The sequence below is a fragment of the Narcine bancroftii genome, chromosome 13 (assembly GCF_036971445.1).
Source record: "Narcine bancroftii isolate sNarBan1 chromosome 13, sNarBan1.hap1, whole genome shotgun sequence".
Taxonomy (NCBI): domain Eukaryota; kingdom Metazoa; phylum Chordata; class Chondrichthyes; order Torpediniformes; family Narcinidae; genus Narcine; species Narcine bancroftii.
The window spans coordinates 15,575,224-15,592,908 of NC_091481.1; the positions used below are offsets into that span (position 1 = coordinate 15,575,224).

General features: G+C 40.1%; 1 protein-coding gene across 5 annotated transcripts in view; it reads left to right on the forward strand.

The window, feature by feature from the left end:
* Nucleotides 1-17,685, forward strand: part of LOC138748952 (reelin-like) — a 271,468-nt gene that overhangs the window by 198,580 nt on the left and 55,203 nt on the right. For all 5 annotated transcript variants that reach the window (XM_069909910.1, XM_069909907.1, XM_069909911.1 and 2 more), the window contains 7 exons: nt 698-782; nt 4,514-4,696; nt 5,758-5,929; nt 9,859-9,961; nt 12,147-12,373; nt 16,159-16,379; nt 16,867-17,014. In XM_069909910.1, coding sequence (XP_069766011.1) covers nt 698-782; nt 4,514-4,696; nt 5,758-5,929; nt 9,859-9,961; nt 12,147-12,373; nt 16,159-16,379; nt 16,867-17,014 — 1,139 coding nt within the window. The remainder of the gene's footprint in view (nt 1-697; nt 783-4,513; nt 4,697-5,757; nt 5,930-9,858; nt 9,962-12,146; nt 12,374-16,158; nt 16,380-16,866; nt 17,015-17,685) is intronic.

A 17,685-nucleotide genomic window follows, 5' to 3' on the forward strand; every position in this document is an offset into this window, starting at 1 on the left:
ACTCAGCAGGTCAGACAGCATCCATGGGTCGAAAGGGTGAGTCAACACTTCGGCTGTGAACCCTTGATCAAGTCTAAAAAGGAATGTGCAGGAATTTTGAGTCAGTTCTTGCACCGCGATTTATCCTGCAGGAGCCTTACAACTTTTTGGAGGAAGCCTGCAGGGTAAACTGTACCAGAAAAATTTGTTGACTGTCATCCATTCTACCGCACGTCCAACCCCGGGGACTGTTGCACTCAGATACTTGCAGTCTACAAAGGCGGTCAGTGTGAATGAACACACAGGCAGCAATTATGTTAATTTTTTCCCCACGTTTTTCCTGACATTGCAGTCTAAAATCAATAATGGATGCTGTCTGAACTGCTCAGATCTTTCAGAAATTATTTGCTTAATCAACATCCCAGCATCTGCAGCTTTTGTGTTTTTGCATTGTCTTGTTCACACTCTGGAATACTGAACTGTGTGTGTGTGTGGATGGAGACACTTTTTAAAAATTGTTTCTTTTAAATAGATCTTTGGCTGTTGATTAAGATATCTGTTCATATCTATTTAGTTGGCAGTAGGTATGCTAGCAAAATACCCTCTGCCTCCATTCTAAATCACCATTTCTGGCCAGGCCTTAAGCTGTGTGTGCTTTTCTGTACAACATACAAACTTCTTGTTTCCAACTCCTCTCTTTCTTCTTTGTTTCTTGCAGGAAGGGCTAAGAATGCTGGTTTCCAGGGACCTGGAATGCAGAAACAACTTGTACATTCAATTTTCATTCAAATTCATAGCTAAAGGTCTGCCTTTCTAAAAAATCTTCCCTAAGTACAAAACGTTGAAAAAGGTTTCCTGCTTTGAAAGCAGCAAGTATTCATCAGAATTTTTGCATCTCATGGTGCAGAGATTAAAAATATTAATTGCAAGCATTTAAGCATTTATTATCTGTAATGAAGAAATTCAAAAGTCAAACAAAGTGTGGTTAATGAGGAAACAATTAGAAGTGAGGCATTCTACAAATTCTTTGTTTCTTTACAACTCAAGGAAAGGCCAAAGATTTGTGCCTGGAGGATAATTTACATCACCAAATTTCTAATCATATTGTCAGAAGCACCTGACAATGGTGTATATTATTTCCCTGTATTATAATGGTCCGAACTATGAGTTTTTTGAAGTTACAATGGTCGTAACCACTATATTTTATGATTAAAAATAGGTTTTATTTTCAGTGTTGAATAAAAAGAATTCAACATTTAATGATAAAATAGGTTTTGCTTTAGATACATTTGCCCAGCTGTAGGCTAAGGTAAGTGTTCTGAGCATGTTTAAGGTAGGATAGGCTAGTCTATGCTGTTCTGTAGGTGCGGAACTGTATCTGTATTGATTTACGCTTTTTCCACTTACAATGGGTCTATTGGAAAGCAACCCCATTGTAATCAAGGAGCACCTGTAATGGACTTAAAATTCTAAGGTTTTATAAAGGAAATTATTCAGGTAACTGGTTTGAGAGCTTCCCTGATAGATGCTAAGGCCAATTATATATACTTTACCAAGGACAATGAAGATCACCAGAAAATCTTTTGGACGATGTATGGTAAAAAGGGGGATGGTGATTAATTAGTACTAAGATATACAGATGGCGATTTCCACTTTTAACTTCTTCCATCCTGTGTACCTGATCTGCAACTGTCAAGTTAGAACTGAGCATAGATCAGGTACAGCCTCGGAGAGGTTTGCCAGAGGAAAGTCATTTGATGAAGGCTTGTAGCATTTTCATCAAAATCACATAGATTGTAGCACATAACATTTAGCATGGATAACCTCAGAAAATGGGGGCAGAATGTAAATATGAGAAACCGTGAGTGCTAAACATGTATGGCTTCGATTAAGTATTTAAACAGGCAATGAGTTAAATACCTCTGGAAACATTGAAACAAATGAGTTGTGACACCCTGGACCATGTATGAAGTAGCATGAAGTATTGGCAGCCTTGGAGGGCAAGGTACTTGAATCTCCAGGGCCCGATTAAGTGAATCATTTCACTTTGTGAGAAGCGAGGAAAGAAATTGCTGAGGCTCCTGCTGAGATGTTTACATCACTGTTGTCCTCAGGTGAAATGCCAGAGGATGGGAGGGTGGCTAATGTTGCTCTGTTGTTTAAAGAGGGTGGCAAGGACAAGCCAAGGAACCGTAGGCCAATGACCCTGACATCAGTTGTCAGAAAATTGAAGGAGGTGGTTCTGAGGGACAGGATTTACCAGCACTTGGATCGGCAGGGACTAATTGGAGGTAGCTTTGTATGGCAGATCTCGACTCACAAATCCGATCGAGTTTTTTGAGGAGGCAAAGAAGCACTGATGAGAGTGGGGCGTTGGACATTATATGGTCTTTAGCAAGGCTTTAGACAAGGTCCCATATGGTGTTAGATCATATGGGATCTAAAGGGAGCAAGACTATTGAATTCAAAATTGGCTTAGTAGAAGGAGTCTGAGGGTAGTAGTGGAGGGACGTTATTCAGATTGGAGGCCTGTGACCGGTGGTCAGTGCTGGATCGACTGTTGTTTGTTATTTATATTAATGATTTGGATGGCAAAGTTGTTAACATGATGAGTAATTTTGCAGATGACATCAAAATGGGTGGTGTTGTAGATAGTGAGAAGGATATCTAAGTTTATAACAGGATCCAGGTTAATCGAAATGGTCAAAGGGGTGACGAATGGAATTTAACTCTGATAAACATGAGGAATTGCTCTTTGATAGGAAAACCCAGGCAGGACTTTAACAGGAAATGGCTGGGCATGTTGAAGAACAGGGAGACTGTGAGCTACAGATGCAGAGCAACTCTGAAAGAGGTGACTCTGGAGGACAATGTGGCATTGAGCACGCTAGCCTTTATTGAATGGGGTATTGATAAATGATCTCCTGATTCAGTTATACAAGGTGTTGGTGAGACGACACTTGGAATAGCGTGTGCATTTTTGGATGCTCAGTTCTTGGAAGGACATCAATACATTAGAAGGGATGCAGAGGAGATTCACCAGGATGTGGCTGCAACTTGAGGCCTTGAGTTATTGGGAGAGGTGAGACAGGCTGGCACTTTATTCCTTTTGAGTATCGGAGGCTAAGGGATGTTTTTATAGGGGTTTATAAAACCATGAGGGGCATGGATAAAGTGAATGCACATTCTTTTTATTTCCGGGGTAGAGAATTCTAGAACAAGAGGGCATTGGTTTAAGGTGAGAGGGAAGAGAATTTAGAGAGATTTGAGAGGCCATTTTTTTCACTTAGGAGATCCGTATCTGAAATGAGCTGCCGAAAGAAACTGTCAAAGTGGGTGCAATTTTGATGTTCAAAGGGCTTTTAGACAGATTTGTGGATAGGAAGGACTTAGAAGGCTTCAGACCAAATGCAAGCAAATGGGATTAGCCTACAATGGCAACTTGGTTGGCATGGCCGCGTTGGTCCGAAGTGCTTGTTGCAGGCTGTTTGACTCTTTAACTCTAAAGTCTTTCAGGAGTCAAAAATATTGAAATGACGGAAGGATTACCTCAGCTTACGAGCTAAATTGTTAATACCCACGTGATGGAGAGTATATTTATGAAAATGCTAACCAGCCATTCAGATTGAGAGCTATAAAAGGAAGGACTCAGCCTGAATGCAAATTACAAAATTAGTTTTTTAATGGATATTTTCCTCTCTGTTTAAAAGGAGTTGGGGCACACAGTTTATGCATTGACTGGCTATTGCAGTTTGTCTAATTTGGACTAATATTCACTGTCAGAATGTAGGTGTACATTTTAATTGAACATATCAACATAGGGTTCAAGCCCAATGGTAATCTGTTGTTATTTTACATCTGTATTTACGCAAAGAATGAACAGAGATTCAATAATTTCTGGTATTTCCAGATGCAGAATTCAAAGATAATAATGTTCATGTTGTTTTAATATTGCAATGTGAAAATACTCCAAAACATGTCCATCCGTTGTTGATAGCTACAATATTTAGTTCTAATTTTTATTATATTTTTGCTCCCCTTTAGTATAAATTTATTTCCCGATCGTAATGTTTTTCATGGTCACAAATTATTTCATAATATTTATTGTACATGGGATTGATATATGAGCAGGTTATTCCATCTGATTGAGGAAGGGAATTTTTTTTCATGCTGTCAGTTTTCAGGGACTTGCATGCCAAGGTTACTGGTTACCCTGACTGTGCAATGGGATTCTGGGTCATTAATCTGTGCTAGAGATGAGACCATCAAATAAATTAATTGACTCTGAATGATACGGAGGGTGAGCTGGTGAAGCTGGTTAACATAAAGGCTTCATAAGTTTTTCCAGCTCTCAGTGGAGCCTCTAAACTTTGATTACATTTATGCAAACTGGATTTTAGCAGATTTTCTTTTTGATAAAATGGAATCAATTTTTGGTATCTGCCATTTCTGGGAAAAATTGCAGGTTATCAATGTATTTGCTTGAGTTGCTTCAAGGACTATTTTACTGATCAAATGTGTGTTTTTGGCTCAGGTGCTCCTGACCGCTCACATTCTATTCTGCTGCAGTATTCCGTGAATGGTGGCATTACCTGGCATTTGATGGATGAATTCTACTTTCCTCAGACAACAGACATTCTCTTTATCAACGTTCCCTTACCACAAAGTGCCCAGACCAATGCAACCAGTTTCCGCCTCTGGCAACCCCACAATGAAGGTAACGAACGGGAATTATATTTGCCTGTATTCTTGTTAAATAGCTTTCGGCACCTTTTGGAATTTCTTCAGTTTGTTTTTTTTTCCCAAATTGATTTTGATTTGCTAAATGCAGGTTGACATCTGAGTTATCAAAGCATGGCCAGTCATGTTCTATTGACCTGTGCCACATAGAATGCGTATTATATAGGTGAGGTTGAACAGCAAGAAGGATAATGTCATGCTATGAATGAAACTATAATGTATTTCAGTCTTCAGTTTTCACACTGAGTTTAGAGTGTGCAAGGGAATGCTCACTTATCACCCACCCTCACCCTCAGTGCCAACAGTAAACCATTCCATCACATTTCCGTTTCTTGAGCCAGTGATACACCTGAGCTCAGAAATCTGTAGAAGGTGGAAACAAACTTTGTATCACTTCATGATGAAGTCTCTGCCGATCAAACTCAACCCAGATCTCATTGATTGCTCATAAGATTGGCGAATATACCCTGTTATAATTGTTCATGCCAAGAGCTGTGTAACTGCTGCTGTAGTTAGCCCCACATTGTCTCTAGTCCAAGAAAGGGAATGACCCACCTCCAGAATTGAGTTAGAAAATGTCTTGCCAGAGTTATAATCAGACTTTCAAAGTCTCTTAGAGTCTCTGAAAACAAGGCCCAGGGAACAGTACGACTCTGCCTCTTTTCATTTTGAGCACCTGATGCAATCACTTCATAAGTTAAAATTTCAATGATTATTCAGTGTGGCACCAATTACTATTCTTTAATCTTGATTATTATAGATATAAGACTTGATTGAAAGTAAATCTGCACATTGCTACAGCATTTTAAGAATTAAAAAAAAGTATTGCATGAAGCATTTGATTTTTTTTTAAGGAAATCTAGCACCATGCAAGTTTATTGAGTTGCCATTGAGCCAATTAATCTGGAAAGTATAACAGCAAAATCGTTAAATGCTTTCAGTACAGAATTAACAATTCACAATTGCACAAAAAGAAGTTTGTTTGGCAGGATAATGGTGCAAAATTCGCGCTAATTTTTTTTTTGTTCAACAACAAAGGACGAAACAAAGAAATCTGGATCATTGATGATCTCATTATTGATGGGAACAATGTGAAAAATCCTGGTATTTTGCTGGATACGTTTGACTTTGGACCAAAGGAGGAGAACTGGTTCTTCTATCCTGGTGGAAACATTGGCCTTTATTGTCCCTATATATCAAAGGGAACCACGTAAGAAAAATAGCTTCTTCTGTGCTTCGGGTCTCAATCAATGATTGTGCAGTAACAATAAGGGTTTGTTCCTCTCAATTACCATCCAGGCTCCAGAATTCCTAAACCTTGCCCCTCTTTGTCCTTTTCTCCTCCTTCAAATTGCTTCTTCAAACTTCCTTCCTGGAGTAAACCGTGACATTGGACAACAAATTTGGTTTTCTTCCTGAAAAAAATTAGGGATTATGATAGACAACTTAAGATGAACACAAAGTTAATTTCAGATTTGCGGTAACATGTAGGAAGTTGGAGAAACATTAAATTAACATTTTTTTGAATTTAACATGTTTAATTGCAAAATGATGCCGACATATTACATTAGTTCAACTGACCTAAAACTGTTTAGCTGCTGATTTTCATTTGTACTCGGCATCTGATGCCTCTCATGTCAGCGTCCAACAATAGTCGGCCATCAATGAATTCCAGTTGCCCTGATACTGCTTTTAAATGGTCGCAATGTCCATGTTGGTCACTGACTGCACCGAGATCAGCATAAATGTAATAAGTGCTTTTGTTAACTGTGTTCACTATACTAGTGCCTGTAGAACATGTGCTTCAATGTGTGTTCAATCAACTTTAATGCACAGCATCTGTATGTGTGAGCTGCTTTTATAGCCAATCTGCATCTACCCTGACTAAGCATGCCCACGACAACATTAAGAACATGCCCAGGCATGCTTGGACTGACCAAAACAGTTTGCTTTTTGGGCAATATATCAGTACACTTAAAATATGACAGAAAATCACATAAAACAGGTCATCTCTATGTGATAGTACAGATTCTATCACCAATGTGTATATGTACATAGGTACAGATGGTAGTGTCGGATGACTGTGATTGGCTGAGAGTGTAGCCACACCTACTGGCAGGTCTTAAAGGATTGCACCTAGCCAGACCAGGTCATTCTGGACTGGTTGACCTACTTGTGATACGCTCCAGTTTTTTAGTTAATAAAAGCCTTGGTTTGGAACAACAAGTCGTTTGTTCTTTCGACGTGATCTACACTCTAAAAATAATGGTATTTTTGAGAGGAAAAATATAAAGCGATTTCCATGATCTGCAACCCAAAATCCAAAAAACACACCCAAAACTATTTAAGAAGCAAAATGTCTGTTGGCAGAGCAGAGTTTGCCTCTGCTGTCTGGCCACATGGTAGGTCCACATTTATCTTTGTGCAACAACTGATTGAGAACATCCAAGCCTCACCCACAGATGCCAAGATCTTCTCAGGCACTCAGAAGCACTTAATACCATTCTATTAAACATTATTTGATTAAATTATTGAAAATATGAATAAATTAAAGCACTAAAACTAAAATGTTCAAGGTTTCATTGTAGTTGGCTATTTCCCTTTGAAATGATTGGGGTGACATTTCCTAACCCAGATGTAACTGGTGTCTGTTCATTGAGCGGGTTCCTCAGTTTCAGTACAAGGATGGAGTAGTGAGAGGTCACAATTCCTAAGCTGCACTTCAGCAAGGGTATCCTTCCCAAAATGTGCTTTGGTTGAACGTGGTGGATCAGATTTCCCAAGCATCTGTGGATATTGTTTATTGATTTAAAAGCTGTTACATTCATTACCAGGGAATGAATGCATTAATAAGAGTATCATGATCCTGAAATGATTCACTGCCACAGCTCTTCGTAGTCTTGGGCAATGTGGCAGATCCCTGTGGCAAACACATTTGAAGAAACTGCACATATGCCAATTATCCTCAATTACATGTCAACTCAACCAGAGATTCTTCAAGGGACTTCTGAATATGAGTTTGAATGCTTTTATTTCACTTTGTTTCTCAAGTTATACAATAAAACCCCTGGTATATGGCACTTATGGGGATTGGTAGATGCCAGATAAGTGTATTTTCTGGTTGCTGAAGACTTACTCTTACAATGTCTAACTAATACACCTGCATTCAGAAAAAACAGTATATACTGTACTTTCACTGAACAAATTTCATTTTCCCCACCTCCAAGTTTACAGATAAAGCCTCTGATCAGGGCAACTCTTACTAAGCAGGGATAAGGAGACACTTTAAGAGAGTCATGCCAACAGTGAGCTCAATCCTGAGCGACGCCATTTCTGTTCCACACAACTTTATTCAGACAGCTGCTACAAGCAAAGCCCGACCAAGGCCCTCCGCTGGCTGAATATTTGCTCTCATCTTCACCAAAGGTTTATGTGTTACTTCAGAGAACATTTAAACATTTACTTTTACAATTTTAAACTTACATATTTTTTATCTATTATTTTAATCTTTAAATTTATTTTCCTCACTTTTTTTTCCAGTGACTTGACTTCCAGATACCAGGGGTTTTAATGTATTTACAAAATAGGTGGCATAGTTTGCCTAGCGGTTAGTGCAACGCCTTTACAGTACCAGACATCAAGACTGGGCCGGGGTTCGAATCCCACGCTGTCTGTAAGGAGTTTGTACGTTCTCCCTGTGTCTGTGTGGGTTTTCCCCAAGGGCTCCAGTTTCCTCCCACTGATCTCACTGGGGGTGTTAAATTGGGTGGCATGGGCCCATGGGCTGAAATGGCCTGTTATCACGCTGTATGTTTATTTTTTTTAAATCACTTTACATTATTAACAATAGAAGCCAAAATGTAGTTCTCATCATGAAGCTACCTTCCAGTTACTGAAATGCAGATGAGTTGCATCAGGTCTCATTATCTCTCAGCAGCCCAGTCCAGGGACTTTTCATCTCAGAAGGTGAGCAGGCATTCTTCTGGAGTTGGCAGGAGAAGGGTTGCCCGTTTGGCTGCAATTCAGCTTGTGGACCACTTTTCTTTTTAAAAATAAATATATTTAAAGAATTATACAAGCATCATTAGTATTGTTGTTTTTGCTGTGCAGTTCTTTGTGTGATCTCAAGCAATGCTTGTTTTTTTTTCATAGATATAATAATTTAATCCATGTAATAAAATCAGAACCAAAATTACATTTTTCAAGGGTTTTAACTAGGTATGCCATTCTATTCAATCAAAAACCTTTTCTGCATCCAATGAAAGAATACACTCAGGACTTTTCCCAGAGGGCAAGTACATAACATTCATGAAGCAACATATGTTAAAATAGGAACATTGTTTTTTTAATAAACCCCATCTGATCTTCAGAAATAACTGATGGTAAAATGTTTTCCATTCTATTGGCTAAAATTTTAGCATCAACATTCAGTGAGGAAATTGGTCTAGAGAGGGAACATTTGGTGTGTCTTTACCTTTTTTCACAATTAAAGACATGAAAGCCTTGTTAAATGAATCTGGAGGCTTACCCTGTTTAAACGAATCTGCAAACACCACATTCTAGTTAGATGTGAACAACTGAGAAAATAATTTTAGAAATTCCACAGGAAACCCATTGGGTCCAGGGGCCTTTCTAGATTATAATGAGGAAATAGCAATTGTTATTTTCTCTTGAAGGATAGATTCATCCAGTCTAATTTAGCTATCTTAAGAAATTTTGGGGATATTCAATCTGTCCAAAATAAAATCATCATCAAATTACTGTCATTCTTACTTTCAGAAGAGCATAATTTAGAGTAAAATCTTTTAAATGTATCATTTATCTCAGAATGATCAGAAGTCATAATACCGTTATCTTTATGAACCTTTGTAATATAACGCTTAGCACTAAATCCCCTCAGTTGGTTAGCCAAAAACATACCAGATGTATCACCGTAAATGTAAAATTGAGTTTTAGCTTTGAAAAGTTGGCATTTGATAGGATATATTGAGAGAAGATCAAATTTAGTTTTGAGTTCAATCAGTTTTTTGTATACATCTGAGTTTTTAGAAGCAATGCTTCTTGTGACTGTGTTAGCAGGTGGATTCAACTTTGTTCTCACTGTGAAGCTTTATTATTTTGGTTTTGTTCTCTAACAAGGGACGAAGATTCTGCCGTCGTCTTTGTGTCAAACATGGTTGGGGAACATTCCATTACTACACGTGATATGGATGTTAATGAGAACACCATTGTTCAGTTTGAGGTAACGAGCATTAGCCATGTTTACCTGCCTGTTTTTTGTTCTTTCACATAGAACTTCTGGTCAATAGCTGCATGTGTTTAGAATTTATGCCATACAATAGCTATGTTTTGGCTACTAAATGATAAAATTAATTCAATTAGGCTCCTGAATGTCCTGCAGGTTTGGTTTTAAAATTTCAAATTGTTTGACTCATCACTCATTTCATACTGAACCATAAAGGTACATTGAGCAGCTTCTCAAGATAGAAGGGCAATTAATATTCAAGATTCCTTCTATCATCAAGTACATAAAACAAAATTTGTCAACTATTTACCACCAAGGCACACAGAGGGGCCACGAGCCTGGTGGCACCACCAATGAGAGAAAGAGTAGCAAAAGAGAGTCCCTTCAGCATCACCGAAAGTCTGTAGATTCACTTCCTATGCTTCCAGTGAACCCAAACTTTTGATTCTGAACTTCTGATACAATTAGGAAGCATTTAACATTGGAGGCCCTTTAAGAGGCCAGCTGGCCATTGGCTCCTTCACTCATCTTGACATCTCTCGAGCCAGTGTCCAGCAGCCCACAATCTGATGTGAACCCTTCAGCCTCTGAACCCCTCACATGGTCACCTTCCCTGTAGGGTTCTCTCTTAGGCTTCTCTCTCTTGGCAGGGTAGTGTTCTCCTGCCCTGGTGCCCTGCACCAGTTCTCTGGTCCTCGGGAGCCTGTAATTCTTAACAGCTGCCAAGCATGGGCACCACCATCTTGGGCATGGACCTCAATGGGTTTGGCAGTGTTAAAAGAAAACACTGCAGGTCCCTTTCACAGGTCATGAAGACCTGTATGGGATTGTTGGCGTAACGGCTAGTCAGTAGGACCCTATGGTAGTGTGCTGTGTCTCTACTTTACAGCAGCACCACCATTTTGTTGACGGGGTGATACTTTGATTAAATACCAGAGCAAATGGCTTGGCTTCGCGGACAAAGATTTATGGAGGGGTATGTCCACGTCTGCTGCAGGCTCGTTGGTGACTGACAAGTCTGATGCGGGACAGGCAGACACGGTTGCAGCGGTTGCAATGGAAAATTGGTTGGTTGGGGTTGGGTGTTGGGTTTTTCCTCCTTTGTCTTTTGTCAGTGAGGTGGGCTCTGCGGTCTTCTTGATGAAACAGTGTCTTTCCAGACCATGGTGACACAAAAATACACAAGGCGCAGTAAATAATGATCATATAAATAATAAATATGTATATTATTTGGGATGATTGTTGCTGTCACAGGATAGTTTATCAGTCTCACAGCTCATGGGAAGAAGCTATTCTCCAGCCAGGCGTCCTAATTTTGATGCTCCTGTACCACCACCTTGATGATAGTGGGTTGAAGAGTCTGTGCGCTGGATGAAAGGGGTCTTCTATAATTCCTTGTGCCCTCTTCCAGTAACTGTTGAACATAGAGGAAACAGAGACTCCAGTTATCCTCTTGGCTATTTTAATGACCCTCTGCAGAGACATCCATTCTGATGCTTTGCAGCTACCATACTACACAATGATACAACCAGTCAGGACACTCTCAATGGTGTTCCTGTAAAAGGTTGTCAAGATGGGGGCTGGTAGCCTTACCCTCCTCAGTCTCCAAAGGAATTCAGAAGAATGAGAGAGGATCATATTCAAACATAAATTTATCATATGGACAGGTAAGGGAAAGTTGTGACCGCTGGTAGGTGAGACTAGAACTTTGGGACATCGACACAAGATTCAGGGGGGGTGGATATAGGACAGAGATGAGGAGGAACTGCTTCTCTCAGAGAGGTGAATCTATGGAATTCTCTCCCAAATAAACCAGAGGAGGCTACCTTATTAAATATATTTAAGACACAGATAGATTTTTGCATAGTAGGGGAATTAAAGGTTTTGGGGAAAAGGTAGTGGGAGGAGCTGTCCACAGCTAGATAAGCCACGATCTTATTGAAGTAGTGGAGCATGTTTGTCAGGCCAATGGCCGACTGCTACTCCTATTTTTTGTGTTCTTATATAATCTGGGCCTGATTTAAAAAGTTGTTTGAATTTCCCAATGTATCTTTGAATCAAAGCTAGTTGCTGTCTAATGAATGAGCACAAAGGGCTCAGAGAGTGACAATCCTGGACATGCGTAATTGTATCACCGTGAGTAAAAACCAGCTGTAAACAGATATTTCTTCTATCATTTCAGATCAATGTTGGATGCAACATGGAGAGTTCTGCTTCTGATCCCATTAGATTGGAGTTCTCACGGGATTTTGGAGCAACGTGGCACTTGCTTCTTCCACTCTGTTACAGCAGTGGCCACATCAGCTCACTCTGTTCAACTGAGCTCCATCCAAGTAGCACCTATTATGCTGGAACCACCCATGGTTGGAAGAGGGAGGTCATACATTTTGGCAGGCTCCATCTTTGTGGGTAAGTTCCAAGTTCAGACATTTTTCTTTTGTTTTATTTAAACCTTTATTTCATCTTTCCACCCACTCATATTGGCAAACTTGGGGGACAAAAGTTTGGCAACCTTGTGTCCCATTTTCACCTTGATGGTCGATGGTTTGTCAAGTCTTCTACCAAACAAGTCCACTTGCCATGACAGCTCTGACCCATTGAAGGCTGTGGTCAACATTTGTGAACCTTCATTTTCTCTGAACCTCAGCAAAGGATAGTGATGAGTTGATGTTGAAATAATTGAACTCTCAAGGACTTCTATGTTGGTGACCTTATCCTTCCAGGAGAAACATCAAAACACCTAGGGTTGTGAAGGTGTAGGCTGAAAACCCCAGCCCTGTAAAGCACTCACAGCTGTAGAAGAGTGTAGCAAGGACACGAGCTTAAAAGACTTGTAGTCTGCTTCTGGCTGCTGTTGATCCACTCCCTTTTGTAGCTTAGGTATAAGAACCACAACATTTGGAATAGCCGACAATTTCAACATCGTGACACATGGGTGATGATTTGCGACCTAGGTATATGGACCTCTCAATAACCTCCAGTAAACATTGTCAGTGTTAATGAATGGTGATACTAATGGATTCATTCACGTTACTGACCTACAGCTGCTTTGCCAGATCTAGCTCTAGCAGTGTCATCAAGTTTGCAGATAACATGACAGTCGTCAGCCTCGTCAGCAACAACGATGAGTTGCACTGCTGAGAAGAAGTGGAAAATCTTGATATGGTGTGAGAGTAACAAGACAAAGGAGATAATCATGGACTTCAGGAGGACCAGGAATGACTACCCTCCACTGCAGATCAACTCTGTAGTGTTGAGAATGGAGAGCACCAAGTTCCTTGGAGTTCACTTAACTAGTAACTTATCGTGGACAATCAACATCTCCTCAATTGTCAGGAAGGGGCAACAGCAACTGCACTTCCTGAGAAGACTGGAGCATGTAAGGCTACTGGCTATTATTATGTCAACCTTCTATAGGAGCTCCATCAAGAGAAGGGAATCTGATTTGGGCACTGTAATTGATCCACAATTCAGTACCTTAATTAATTCTAGATATAGACTGATTCATTATAATTTTCTGCACCAATTGTATCTCACACTTCAAAAGATACATTAAAATAAACCAGAATTTTCTGATCGATGTGGTGTAGATGTTGGTACCTTTTTACATTCCATCAGGATATGCACAAAATTAAGAATCTTTTGGATAGAATTGGGGGAAGGGTTGACAAAAATTGTGGGAGTGAACTTCCCTCTGGACCTGGAATTGTTTCTTCTGGTGATTTTGGCAGTTATAAAAGTTAACTTCTCCAGAAGTAAATCTAAATTTATTAAAATTGCATTGTCAATAGCCAGGAAATTTATAGCAGTAACATGGAAATCTCATTCCCTACTTCACATTGATTGTTGTAAGATGGAAGTGAAAGTTGTATTCCCCTTGGGAAGATTACTTATAGTCTTAGGAATTGATGTAGAATGTTCGTTGAAATTTGGCAACCTTATTTGGATTACTTAAATGCCCAGTTTGTATAATTTATTTTGATATTTGTTAATTATTAGAAATTTACTACTTTTAAAATGATGTGACTCTGAGATGTCGAACCTTGGTCCTGTTGCTTTTTCTTTTCTATTCTTTCTTTTTAACTCCCTCTTATTCCCTGCTGTCTGTCCCCTTTTCTTTTGAATCTGGGGAGGGGGCGCTGGGAGAAGAGGGACTCTCCTTTTTATTCTTTTCAGATCTTATGAATGCTTTTCTATGATTTTATATTCAATATATTATTTTTGTTATATTAATGGTCCCATATTCTGTATTTTCTTAAAACTTAAATAAAAAAGCATCTTGGCCAGCTTCATCGCAGTGTGGTACAGTTGCTGTAGAGAAATGGATCAGTGGTCAATCCACAGGAACATCAGAGTGGCAGAGAGGATCACTGGAGTCTCCCTCCCCCCACCAACCCCAACAAATCAACGTAACCTACCAGGATTATTGTCTGAAGAGGGCACACAAAACTATTGAGGACCCCTTCCACCCAGCACACAACATCTTTCTGCTGCTCCTGTTGGGAAAGAAATACAGGAGTATCAGAGCCAGCACCCCCAGGCTGAGGAAGTTTTTTTTTCCCATGGGCAGTGAATGACCAAAGGAACTACTCACACTAACTATTGAGACTCTCATATTCGTGAAACAATACTTATTTATTTGTACAAATGAAATACTTGTCCTAGATATGTATTGTTTATCTGCCTGTATGCTATGTCTGGTTGTATGTCTGCATGTTTTTGCACCAAAGACTGGAAAACGTTGTTTCGTCAGGTTGTGCTTGTACAATCAGATGTCAATAAACTTGATAAGGGCAGCACACAAGGCCATGACATTCATCTTTCTGACATCAATCCAAACTCTTAGAAATATGAGTAGGTCTGTCCATGGAGGTGTTCCTCATGTATGGGACACCATGGGCCATCATCAGTGTTGAGGAAGTCCTTGATGAGGATTGAGCCAACTTCTGTCTTGACTCTCAGGCAGGTGAGACTGAACAAATTTCCTTTGGTTCTCGTGTGTAAATTGACATCCTCAGTGGGTGATCTGTGAGAAGGTAGCAGTGAGAAAAAGACACCAAAACATGGTGGTGTCAGAATGCATTCTTGCTTCACCCTGTGCCAGATCTGAAAGGGTTCATGTTTCCCGGTCTTTGTTGTTTTTACACCTCATTACCATGAAAGGAACACCTTTCCTGTCCCATCCTATCCATGTCCGATTCTCACCTTTTGTCTGTTGATCCATTCTCCTCCCCCTGTCCTAACTTTCCTCCTCCCTAACCTTTTATTCAGGCTTAGGCCTGCTTTTAACTCATACCTTGAAGAAGGGCTCAAGCCCAAAACATAGATAATATATCTTTGCCTTCTGTGGACACTGAGACATGCTGATTTCCTCCAGTATTTCTATGATTTTTTAAGATCACAACTGAGCAGGTTCAGCAGGCAGCCAGCTTCATAACTGTTCTTTCAGTGGATCAGTAGGAAATTTTCCCTGAAATTTCCTGTTTTTGAATCTTACGAGAGATGCTCAAAGGTTGCAGTTCTAGGTAATCTATTCCAAATCTGAGGTTCTGTGAAGAACACCATCAGATTGGTCAGCTTGAACAAGACAGTGTCCAGAGGACCTGCTAAACACACAAGATTTGCACAAAGCTCTTTGTGCTTCTCAATCTCCAAGAGCACGATTAGGGCGGCATGGTTGGTATAACTGTTAGCACAACGCCTTTACAGCACCAGTGATTAGGACTGGGGTTTAAATCCCGCGCTGTCTGAAAGGAGTTGATACATTCTCTCTGTGTCTGCGTGGGTTTTCCCTGGGGCTCCAGTTTCCTCCCACCATTTGAAACGTACAGGGGATGTAAGTTAATTTGGTGTAAATTGAGCGGCACGCACTCGTGGGCTGAAAAGGCCTGTTACCATGCTGTATGTCTAAACAAAAATTAAAATTATTCTCCCGGGCAAGCATCTTTTATTATTGTTTGGAATCTCCTTTCCTTTAGCTCATGATGGAGAAATATTACTGTAAAATGCCTGGAATCTGGCACCTACGAATCCGGATAAGTGAATTTTCTGATTGCATGTTGCATGGATTGTTGAACTAATGGCAAGGCGTGCAAATTTTAAACGACCTTATTTTTTACCTATTTATTTTCCCCAATTTTTATCGCTGCTTTTTGTGGATAATGGGGATTTTACTGTACTTTGTGTTTCCACAGGTCAGTGAGGTTTCGATGGTACCAAGGCTTCTACATGCTAGGTTCTCAACCGGTGACCTGGGCCATTGATAATGTCTACATTGGGCCCCAGTGTGAGGAGATGTGTAACGGCCACGGCAGCTGCGTCAGAGGAACCCGCTGCATTTGTGACGCCAGGTATTCAGGACCCACCTGCAAAATCAGTTCCAAAAATCCAGACTTCTTGAAGGGAGATTTTAAAGGTAGGTTGGGGGAAAAAAATATATATATATATATCTATAGTTTGTGAGGCCTGGATTAGATGTTGTAGAAGAGCAGAGTGTGTGTATCTTCAAAGAATTGAAAGTATTCAAACAGTGAGGTGAGATGAATGGTACCAATGGGCATTTTAAAAAATTACCATTATTGGAGAAATCACTGGCGTGAGGATTGGTTGTCCTGAAATGTTTGTAGCAATGAAACAGGACAGGAGCCTAATTGTAGCAGAGATTGGGGAGTGAAAGAGCGTTCAAGGGTGACCCATTTCAATTACTTTGCATTTTTTATTTCCTCTGAAGGAATAACCAAAGGTTAAATGTTTAGGATTCTCTTGGATGTGAAAATAATACATTTTCTGTGTCATGTGCTTGGCTGTAGTCCAGGTCAGATTTACCATTGTGAACTCATGTGGCAGCTGCTTTGTTACATAGTTTACACATCAGTCCCAATCAATCCAGACTTTCTTCTTAGGTCCAATAGACCCAGAGAAATTTTTGGTGGTCAGTGGTGGCAAACCGTCCAGGAAATGTGGTTTGATGTCCAGTGGAAACAGTCTCTTCTTCAGTGAAGAGGGCCTGCGCATACTGATGACTGTCGATATGGATTTGTCACATGCAAGGTATGCAGAACATGATTTTTTTCTCCTTCTTCACTCTTGTTTAAGCCTTTAATAATGAAGGCTCCTCGGAAATCCTACATTCAAAGTTCAGGTGTGACTGAGAAAAATATATTCAAAATATTAACTCTACTGTACCTAACCCTCCCTCCGGAGACCTGGGCCAGATTTCTAATGTGGCCACTGTTTCAAGCTCTGGCATACTCTAAATGTGGAATTGCTATTTCCCACTCCTGTTTTAGCTTCAGACTGCTTTCCCTCAGCATGCCAATATAATGTAATCATATAACAATTACAGTACGGAAACAGGCCATGTCGGCCCTTCTAGTCCGCACCGTTTTAAGTGAACTTCACTAGTCCCACCTACCTGCTCCCTCTCCATAACCCTCCAACCTCCTTACATCCATGCACTCATCCAACCTCCTCTTAAATGACGAAATTGACCCTGCTGCTACCACCTCTTCCGGAAGGTCATTCCACTCAGCCACCACTCTCTGAGTGAAGAAGCTTCCTCTCCTGTTACTTCTAAAGTTTTGCCCCCTCATCCTTAACTTCCCTTTTAATTACTTTTTCCCATCATCTTCAGGCACAGATGTGTAAAAGCATTTGTTTCTTGCCTCTTTCAGGAATGTAGATTAAATTTTCCGGTTCCTTTCCACTTTGTGGTTTGGCAT